Below are 11,523 nucleotides of genomic sequence, written 5' to 3'. Positions count from 1 at the left end.
ATTGTTATTTTAAAGATATTGTACAGACTGAATAGTTAAACATACTGACTTACTTATACTTGTTACCCCACATGGAGGAGCATAGGCCACCCACCAGAATTCTCCATTCTACTCCGTCCTAAGCAATCATTTCAGGTTGTTTCCAGTTGATAGTCAAACATAGATTTACATAAATTGAAAAAGCATTGAAGACAGAAAAGAATTAATTGGCTTGGATTTGTTTTACTCCAGATTTCTTGTAGTTACGATATACTGTATATTCCACAAGGACAATAAACTCAACATGGGCTTAGATTTTGTGATGAGTATTATACTACAATGCTGTTGATTTCAAACCAGATGATACATATTTTCAACTTCAGTAAATTTCTGATATATCATGATTCTGATCTGTATTGGTGGAATATTGTTCTACACTGGACTAAATTGACTCTATGAATATCACAAGTCTCGCAATGTTTGTTGAAAATGCACTTTCTATGTTTCGTATTTTTCATTAAAGATTAATACAAGAAAGTATAAAATGAACTATAATCTCTATCATATTTTTAACATTACTTACTAGGTAAATATTTACCAGTATTACCACTAGATATCTCGTGTTAGCTGAGATCAGTTGATGATTTAAGTTATGAACTTCAGCAAACTTCATAAGTTACTTGTGCTAAAAAATCATTTATTAATCAATGACTGATTTTGAAATGGTTTCCAGAGTACTACTGAAAAACATGGGCAGTGAAATTCGATCATTTTCAGTGTAAGTCAGTTATCCACTAATGACAGTGAACAATGATTGTCCACTATCGCGAATTTATTAAATTTAAGCATGTAGACCAGTAGGTGAACACTCAGTGGCCTAAAATTCAAGCGGTTTCCGTGGGGCCGGAATATTTAGTGGTCAATCTACGACGAGGTCATGAATGTTCACTGCTGAAGAGTCCCATACTAAAACGAGGCATCTGTCTAGTGCAACCTGATTTTCAGTGGTTGTATAAATAATGTCTTTACATGATGAAAAAAAATGATATTTAACAATTACCGAAAACCCCTTGCAATCATTAAAAAAATATATTGAACCATATATCCTTAAAACTGCTTTCATTTCTTCAAAACCATTACTGAGACTGTTGTAACTTGTGCCCTTTGTTCTAATAATGCAAAACGTAATGATACCTTCAATTGGAGAACAGTGAATTATCAACCGGACCAATGACGCATAAAACAAGTACGAGCAGTCTAGAGTTCTTATCGGTCCTGCTTCCCGCCTAACCCAGACAGTTAAGTCTAGAACACCAATCTCAAAATCTACGATATGAATCATTTATTTCAAACACACCGAGTTTATATACGAAACAAACAGACCACATCGTACCATAAAATATAGAACAACATTTGTACAAGAATTAGCCAAATGTGTCTGTGAATGTGGGAGGTGGTAATTAATAGACTGGGCATAACTCAAGAATTGTAAATAATATAATTATAGTCCATAGGTCAAAATAAATTTTATGATAAGAGGAACACGGATATGAACAGTTTATTTACTTAACAAATATACGTATAATATTGATTCATAAATGGATCCCAAAAGTTACCATTCATTATTCTCATCGGGATATAACACAGAGTTTGGCAAATAACTTCAAATAAACAACAAAAAAAAACTTTATATTTAATCTGTAAGTTGTTAATACAACATATTTACTAATTATATATTCATAGATTTGACTATGAGTCTCAGTGTTCATATGTTAAGTACTGATGTTATCCAGCTGTCCAGAAAGTAGTAAGTGTAACGAAGTTCAAACTTACTACTTAACATTTGAAAATCGAGTTCATTCATCACTGAACCAACATTCTAAATTACAATTTTATTCATTAATATTAATTCAATTTGTATGAAATATTATTCATTATTATAATAATTAACTTATTAATTAATCCATAGTTATTATAATATACCAATTTGACCTTAATTACTTAGTAGGAATTAAATCATTTTAGAAAAGTTTCATGAAAAACACTTAAAAACATATTACTCATTAATGTATCTCACAACAACAACAACAACAATACCAATACCACCACCACCAACATCAACAACAACACCAACACCACCACCACCGCCTACAGCAACAACAACAACAACAGCGACAACAATAACAACAAAACAAACGTTTATAGATGAATAAAATTAGATTAATATACAATTGATACTTTTAATACTTTCGAATGATGTGTATTTTATAGTAAAATCTATTCACATTAATTTCATAATTGAAATATCTCAAAACTACTAGTTTATTTATAATATGAAACTGGATTTCATTATGGAATGAATTATAAACAAATCTATGTGATAATTGTTTTAAACAAAATACATATTTACATGAGGAATATCTATCTATCTATCCATATATATATATATATATATATATATATATATATATATATATATATATATATATATATATATATATATAGAACCGGACAATGGATTGAAAATATTTCATTTTTATTATTCTATGTAATATTCAATTGATGATTATACATTCTAGAATCAATCAAAGAAATTTAACAATGTTTCTTATCATATTCTATTATTCTATTCTATTATCAATTCAATTCAAGTTGATTACAAGTGATGAATGTCCTAAAAGATGTTCATGTATGGGACAAACAATACGTTGTCAAAATGTTGGTTTTCGAACTATACCACGATTACCAACTATTGTACCTAGTTCAGATGGTGGAGTTCTTGAGTATTTAACAATTGTAGAAAATTCAATTATGCGTTTAGAGAAAGCATCATTTGAAGGACATTTAGATTTGTTACGTTTAGAATTATATTCAAATCAAATTGTATGGATATCAGTTGAAGCATTTATTGGTATGCCAATGCTTAAAGTTTTAGTGTTACGTTCAAATCGTCTGGCTTATTTACCACAAGATGTATTTACACCAGTGTATGCATTAGAAGAATTAGACTTGTCAAACAATCAGCTAAAACATATACCATTTTCAGTGGAAGGTTTAATTTATCTAAAGCGTTTATCACTTGGTAATAATCCAATTCATTGTCCTTGTGAATTAGTTGATTTTTCATTATCGCTTATGTACGTGGAATCAAAATCATCAAGAGTCACTTGTCATAGTCCACCACAAGTACGCAATATTAGACTATCAGATTTAGCCGGTCGCCTTCGTACTCTAGTAAATCAAACACGTTTACTAGGCTATCAAGCAATAAGTAATGCAGACAGAAATAAGGTACTTTATTCAGAACCTTATCAACAATTATTTGGCCATTGGCCATGGCCACATTGTCCAAGACAAGATTTTGGTGGAAAGACACCTCAATTGCTGACTGTATCAGATAGTAATTACGAAACAAATGATCCAACTTCAAATGATCTTATTAATAATAATCCTGTGCAAAACAATCCAGATAATCCTGAGAACAAAGCACCAACTATAGTTGTTCAACTGCAAAATGTTAAAGTAGTGGCTGGGGAAGTAGCCAGATTTATATGTAGAGGGGAATCAGGTGTTCCTAGTCAAATCACATGGATTTTACCGGTTAAAGCTACACGTTATATAAGGCTCTATAGAAGACGACAAGTAAGTAAAAGTCTTTTTTACAGATAAAATTATATTTTTATAATGCAACTAGTAATTTTACTTGAAGTATGTTATAACATTATCATAATTAATGATGGCAAATTCTGTGATCATGTAGATTTAAATCAATTAAACCAAGTTTTATGGCTAAATTTAAAATCTGAGTTGGAGATTACATCATGAAGACTTGACATATATTGTTTCTGAGCTAAGACTTTGGGTCGGGTTTCATTAATCAGAATAAAAATTCTAAACTATTTGTTCTGGTTTCTAATTTCATCTAAGCAACGACTATATTGAATGTATTTCATCGCAGTTGACGAGATGTTAAAGTATTCAGTTTCCTATCGATTTGCTGTCTTGTTTGGATGAAAAAGGTGGAGTAATGCTTTGAAATCCACTAAAAAAGTATCCTTACTTTGATCGATTAGACTTTACAGTAATCTTACTTTCTTGAATAATTTATTAATGATAAACTATTTGTTTTAATTAGTTTGCTGTAAATGTGTATATTCATTTAAATTTGAACTATACAGCTTTAATAAATCATGGTCACTAAAAGAAAGTTTACTTCACTGAACTGTTTTTGATCTCACTCGAATAATAATAATACTGTATAGAGTTACTGCCGATCGCAAGCCTGGATAAAGGAAGAGAGTTGTGTATAGGCTAAACAATCTCATCCCGTAGAAAACAACAACAATTTGTATGTTCAAATAAACTTGACTGATAAATGTCAAAAGATAAAACAAATTAGAAATTACCATTCATTAAAACAAAGGTTATCTGAATAATAAGGTATTTTACTTGGTAAGCTCGTTAGTAAATTTCCGATCAGATAAAATTAGTTTCTTAATGTAGGATCACTGATGAAACAGAATAGTGTTTAAATATTAGTAGATATAATTAAGATATGCTATTGAGATAATCACTGATGTGGCGAAACATCAAGTGACAAAAGTTGGATGAGTGTTTGAATTATTGTTTTGACATGTGATCATTTATTTATGTAAACTATAAATTTGAAATTGGTTACTTATGTAGTTGCTATTCCTGCTTTAAGTAAGAATAAATGTCACCCATCATAGTAGGTTTTATTCAGGGATAAGGTCGGAAAAAAAATGAAAACAATTTATTGGCAAGTATGATTCAGTGTGATATTAAATGAGTCAAAACCTTTGTTATCTAGTCATATATTAACTCATGAATCCGAATCTAACTCATAGACTTTTTGTTTTCTCCCTTATTATGATTAGTATTGGTGTAGTGTTGCCATTAATATTTACTATTTGTAGTTTTTGAGTTAAGTGTATGCAAAAGTTATGGTTATTTGGCAAGATGCTGATAAAATGATTAGTAACTGACACATTATCAGTCTGTGAATAGTAATTTGAGCATCCAAATTAGGTTTAGGTTTCACTTGGTATTGATTTTGCTTGTATCTTCCCATTGAGGTTTAGGACTGCAATTGATCAGTCAGTTATTGGCACATGTGCATGCTGTGCGTTTACCTCGATATTACCTTAATGCACAAGCTTTTATGAGCAAAGATGGATAGTGGCAAGCAAAAACAATATCAAGTGAATTTAAATTCACCCCATTGCACAAGCAAGTGTCTATGAGGACTCAGTAGCTGAGTGAATAACGCGATGGCGTTTGAAGCGAGTGGTACTGGGTTCGAGTCCCAAAGTGAACGTCAACTCTGAGATGCAGGTGCCTTCAGCTGACGAGTCCCAAATAGGACGAAACGTGCTTCCTGGATTCCACTGCTAGCCACTATTCATTTTTGCTCATAGGTTTAAGTTTGTTCTTTAAATTGTTCAGTGATATGTTTCTCCAAATTTTAATCAATTTATTTGATGGTGTTTATCAGTAAACATCATGTTCTATTTATGATTTATCAACTATTTACATTGTTACAAATATATTGGTTTTATTATAGTCCCATTAATAAGCAGGTAACTTGATATTAACCGAGACTAATAAACCAAATACCTATAGTTCTAAATAATAGAGAATAGTGATCTTGAATTCTACTGTCAGCTATCAAGTAACTTTATCAAGTCTTGGTTAATATCAAGTTACCCACTTATCAGTAAAACTATAGTAAACTCTGAAAAGTACGAAAAATTATAATGAAGTCATTTTCAGTGTCCGTTTTCGGCATAGCGTTTTCTGTGTATCCTACAACTTTTAATCACAGTTTGTCGCTACTTCTAGTCACATTTGATGTAATAATTCAAAAAAATTTCAACTACAAGTAGTCTGTACCTAAATCATTTGAATATCTGATGAATATACGTTGAGAAAGAGATTTTATTTTAAGAAAACCAATAGCTACAATTAACACTGATGATGACTGTTCGTATTTCAGTAATCAAAATGACTTATATTTTTCTTACTAACGATTTAAAGTTGGCTGATATTGTTATCGAAGAAGGTCTTCCGTCTGACTTACTACTTAAAGAGATTGCATGCTCTTGGGATTACTCGTCATTTACTCTTACAATTTGTCAATTATTGCATATTACCTATTATTCTTTACTGTTCTCCATTATCCTTTCCCGGCCTTTTGAGAAAAGACTTTGCTGTATTGCGAAGAGTGATGAAGGCAGTTAGCAAGGTGTGTAATGAATCTTTCAATGTAATAATTAATATGGTTGTGAATAGACATCTAAAGTCATGCAAACTCCTGGCAGGTGTTATCTTATCAGATACTAAACATTGCCTTCATTTGTATCATTCTCCTTGTGTACCTTCTGGTAGAACAAGACGTAAATACATTAAAATCCATGCACATAAGCAAAGTCATAAATGTTCTATAATACCTTACCTACCAAATATACTCTGAGACGAACAGGTTGTTAGAGTTAACCTAGTCGATAACCTGCATTCTTAACATGTCTCTAATTTGAAAAGTTATACAGTTCTTTCAGATTTTTTTTAAAACCTTTTTTTCATTTTTTTCGTCTTTGTTTTTTGTGTGTAAGAAACTTGTTGAAATACTCTGTGCTGAGAATTATATATTGTGCCAAAATATAATATTGAATAAAGGCATTAATAATATATATATACTAGTCGATAGAATTGTATGTTTAGTCAGTAATTAGTTTAGTTACTTGTGAATTTCTATTCAAAATAAAACTGAAGTTCAGTTAAATAGACGATTTCATTTCAGTCTGTTTCTTTTGTCATTTCATAGATTCTAGAAATTACCGAGGCTCATGATTATCATGAGGGCAGTTATATCTGTGTATTATCTAACTCATATGGTGTTGTTACATCAGAAGGTATTCTTCAACTAATCCAACCAACAAAACCAACAATAATTGAAGCTCCACCAGCTGATGATAACTCTGTAGCAGAACATTCAGTTATGGATTTACGTTGTACAGCGAAAGGTTTACCAAAACCTTATATATCATGGGTATGGCAAAAGGACAGTTTACCATTACAGTTAGTTACAGGTGGCCGATATATTGTACGTAGTCATAGTACAGAAATAGATTCATTACAATTCCAATTTCAAAATAATTTGAGTATTTATTCAACAGATCAATATATTCTAGCTGAAAATGAGAAAACAGAAACAATGAGTGTATTATTAGTTCGAAATGTGACCACCGAAGATGCACATGGTAGATATATATGTTATGTAGCAAACAGGTTAGGTTCAGCACGTGTTTCTACAGTAATTCGTGTTCTGTCTGATGGTGCTCATCATGTATCATCCGGTTCTGAAACTTATGATGGGACAATTGAAAATGAAGATATAAATCATGATTCATCAAATTCTAAACCCAATGATGGTGATGGTCTTGTCAAAGAAATAATAGAAAAAGCACGTAGACGTATTGAAACAGCTATTCGCAAAACAGCTGATCGTTTAAGAGATACAGGTCGGAGAAGATCGTCTGCAGATATTGCTTCATTATTTCGACAACCAAATCGTGCAGCACTTGAATTAGCTAAAGCAGCTGAAGTTTATGAGGCAGCAATCGATGAAGTGACCAGCATCTTACGTCAAAGAAATCAAAAACATTTTGAATTTAACAAAACTGATATAATGCCGGATGAATTTAAAGATTATGATGAGATTGATCCAAATTCACGTGATACATTAGGTGTTGAACTGAATACAGATCAATTGGCTATAATAGCTCAATTATCAGGCTGTCAAAGTGCTCAACAAGTAGATCCATGTTCAAGACAATTGTGTTTTCATTTACGCTATCGTTCGATTGATGGTACATGTAATAATTTAAATCATCCTAGGTGGGGTGCCGCATTGGTACCATTCAGACGTTTATTACCACCAAAATATGAAAATGGTATGAATACGCCAATTGGATGGTCTTCTACAAAATTATATTTTGGATATCCTAAACCATCTGCTCGATTAGTTTCTCGCGAACTATTGGGCAATGCATCTTTGATGGTTGAGCTAAGCAATACGTAAGTCGAATATTTATAATTAAAAAATCTGTTTGATTTTAATCCTATTGAATAGAATACTAATGTTCATAAGAGATGAGTGTTCAAAAATTGCTCATAAAAAGATATGACCTGTGAAACTGATCCAGGTTGTATGAGAATATGTATTACTCATAATGAATTAAAAGAAAAGTGCTCCCAGGTTTTCAATGGTGTTCTAACATCAATTGGTTCATGATCTCAATTAAAAGAAAAGTGTTTTACTGTATTCCAAACAGCCTATGAAATGTGCTAACATTACTGTCGAAACATTTGGCAGTTACCATTTTAATTATATACAGTGTCGATAATGACCAACACCGTGTATTTGATGAAAGTTCTTGATAAAAATCGAAAGTCATCTGTGAAGTATATATTTTTTCCTATCTATTTTATGTAGTCCAACTATGAATCAATAGTTTATGACCGCTGTTAGTCAATCTTTCAAAATACAACATTCAGTCTTACAAGATATTAATAAACATAGGAGTAGGTGGATTACTTTAATGTTGTTTTGAAAATAAAGAACTTAGATAAACTGAACTATACACAATGATAATTAGTATTATTGTACTGAAGATGATGACTATCATGGTACCACTTAGTTCCCAACATCAAAAGTCATAGAGATCGTTTGATCATATAGTCATATAGTTGAGAACCGAATATCTTACCTACCGTTTAGGTTATTTCTCCACAGAATCATGTAAACGTGCATCTAATTTTATATCATAATTTTCTATAAATGAATGACTTTGTTTTCGTCACATCGGATGAGAAAAAAAGACATTAATAATATTAATATTACAATATTCTGGATTCCATTGACAATCACCATCATTTCAGTTTATGATGCTTGTAACTGAAGGCAATATCGAGACAATCCGTACAGGTTGCATATATGCCAATGACAGACTGATCAAATCCAATAGGAAGACTCAAGCAATCAATACAATACTCCATCAGTCAATGTTTCATTTATATATGCTTTTTAAACAAGTTCTTTTTGACCTCGAAAAACATGGATATATTTTAAGAATGAGAATACAAAAGAATTTATTTAAAATAGAATTTGGACACTTTCATCATGATAATTTTGATTGGTCTTAGTCGACAAGAAAAATGATCAAAATTAAAGAACTGTTCTAGATCATATGATGAAATCATGTGATACATTTAAATTAGGTCATATATTTCTATTGGAATGTTTTACATGCAATAATTTGAAGATGATCCAATGTTCAACGAAATTTTTTATTGGAATTATACTTGATTTAAAGCTACTAGTTTATGATAATCACCTACATGATTTAACTTGTTATCATTATCCTTAAGACTGGAAGTGTTTTAAAAACAGTGAATAAATAATGAGGTGGAATAATAATAATAATAATATTAATGTGAGCAACTAATTTATATAGGTAAGAAGATAATGGTAACTATTTACACGTAAGTCCCTATATTGAGTTGACTTGTTGTTAGTAACAGGTATAGTGTATTTCAAGATACATCTGTTTTTATACATTGAGACTGATGTTTCAAAAACTAACAGAAGGGGTTTGTGGAGATTTTAGAAATTTCACAGATTGAAGTCATGAGTTAGTTGAAGCTAGACCACCATGGAAAACCTGGAAGCACTGGAAGGCCGTTTCGTCCCAACATGGGACTTCTCAGCAGTGCGCATCCACGACCTCGCACCCCGCGGCATTCGAACCCAGGACCCACTGGCTTCGCGCGCGAGCACTTAACCATTGGACTACTGAGCCGGTATCCAACGGTGTTAATGTCTAACTTCAACCAATCCACGAAGTTGCGCCACCGTATACCAGTGCTTCCAGGTTATCCATGGTGGTCTAGCTTCAAATGACTCATGATTTCAACCAGTAAAATTTCTCAAATCTCCACAAACTCCTTCTGATAATAATCATCTGCTCACTGGTGACTGACTTCAAGAGATACTCCTGGAGTTCTAGTAAAAAGCCGTCACCAGTGGAGTTCAACCAGGTCTGTTGTGAGGTATCAGCTCACTTAAGACAATGGTATACAGTGGCCCAACTTCGTTGATTGGTTGAAGTTGGATATTAACACCGTCAGATGCCGGCTCAGTGGTCTAATTGTTAAGTGCTCGCGCGCGAGACCAGTAGGTCCTGGGTTCGAATCCCGCTGTGTGGGGGCGGGTTCGTGAATGCGCACTGCTGAGGAGTCCCATACTAGGACGAAACGGCCGTCCAGTGCTTCCAAGTTTTCCATGGTGGTCTAGTTTCAAAAACTCTTAATTTAAAAAAAATGTGACGCCGCTCAGATTTCTTTTACATGTAAATGTATTTACTTGCAGCTTTTATGACTTATCTAACTGATTTATTCGATTAACGGAGTTAATGATAGTGAAATAGATTCATCTGAACAGATATCCGTTTAAGATTGCAAATAGGTATAAGTCTTTTATTTGACGATTCAGATCATTTTCGTCATAAAACAGACGTTTGTTTGAGAGTTAGTCAAAAATCACAAAAGAGGTAAATGAATGATTTTTATAGAGCACATATGTTCAACATCGAACCAACTAAACAGGGCACGGAAAACAAGGTTTTGTTAATAAATTGAATTCATTCTTTTTCGTGAAATTTTCCCATCAACTGCATACGACCTAAAATTACAATTAATAATATAATTATGAACACATGTTTTAACACACTTTAATTCATGAAATCCTTAATTAAAAAAAAAACAATCTATGAAGAATTTCCTGAATATGCCGAAAAAATATATTCATGATTTGTCCAGTATAAAACTAAACAAAGTTGAGAAAGACGCTCTCGCTCTCTTGAATTTATTATAATTATTTATATAAAAATCTCAACAAAACTAATGCAAAGATGCAATTTGAAATGCTGTACCGACAGGTTTATCACCTAGAACCTATAGACTAAAATAAAAAAGCTGAGATGATGGTAGCTGGCAGTGGAAGCCTGGACGTGCACTTCGTCCTATTTGGGACTCGTCAGCTGAATGTTTCGGCATCCCAGATTTGATATGCCAATAAGAGACTTATCAATTGCAGTCCTAAACATCAATGGAAATATTCAAGGAACCAATACAAAAATGAATTAAACTTCACCCCATTACACAAGGTAGTGGTTATCAGAACTCAGTAGCTAAGTGGATAATTTGATGGCCTCTGAGGGGATCGATACTGGGTTCGAATCTCGGAGTGAACACCAACTCATATGCAGGCACATCTAGCTAACGAGTCTCAAATAAGACGAAACACGCGTTCTGGATTCCACTGATACCTACCATCATCTCAGTTTATAATGCTTGCTACTGAAAACAATATCGAGACAATCCGTAAAGGATGCACATATACCAATAAGTGACTGATCAAATGCAATGGGAAGATTCAAGCAATCAATACAAAAATGAATGAAA

General features: G+C 32.4%; 1 protein-coding gene across 2 annotated transcripts in view; it reads left to right on the top strand.

Annotated features, from left to right (window-relative positions):
• The first annotated feature begins 2,495 nt into the window (after nucleotides 1-2,495).
• Nucleotides 2,496-11,523, top strand: part of MS3_00005589 (uncharacterized protein) — a 47,218-nt gene continuing 38,190 nt past the window's right edge. For both annotated transcript variants that reach the window (XM_035730382.2, XM_051213679.1), the window contains exons 1-2: nucleotides 2,496-3,621; nucleotides 6,824-8,076. In XM_035730382.2, coding sequence (XP_035585677.1) covers nucleotides 2,542-3,621; nucleotides 6,824-8,076 — 2,333 coding nt within the window. In that variant the 5' untranslated portion in view covers nucleotides 2,496-2,541. The remainder of the gene's footprint in view (nucleotides 3,622-6,823; nucleotides 8,077-11,523) is intronic.

The sequence above is a fragment of the Schistosoma haematobium genome, chromosome 3 (genome assembly GCF_000699445.3).
Source record: "Schistosoma haematobium chromosome 3, whole genome shotgun sequence".
Lineage (NCBI taxonomy): Eukaryota > Metazoa > Platyhelminthes > Trematoda > Strigeidida > Schistosomatidae > Schistosoma > Schistosoma haematobium.
This window is presented reverse-complemented; position numbering and strand designations above follow the sequence as displayed.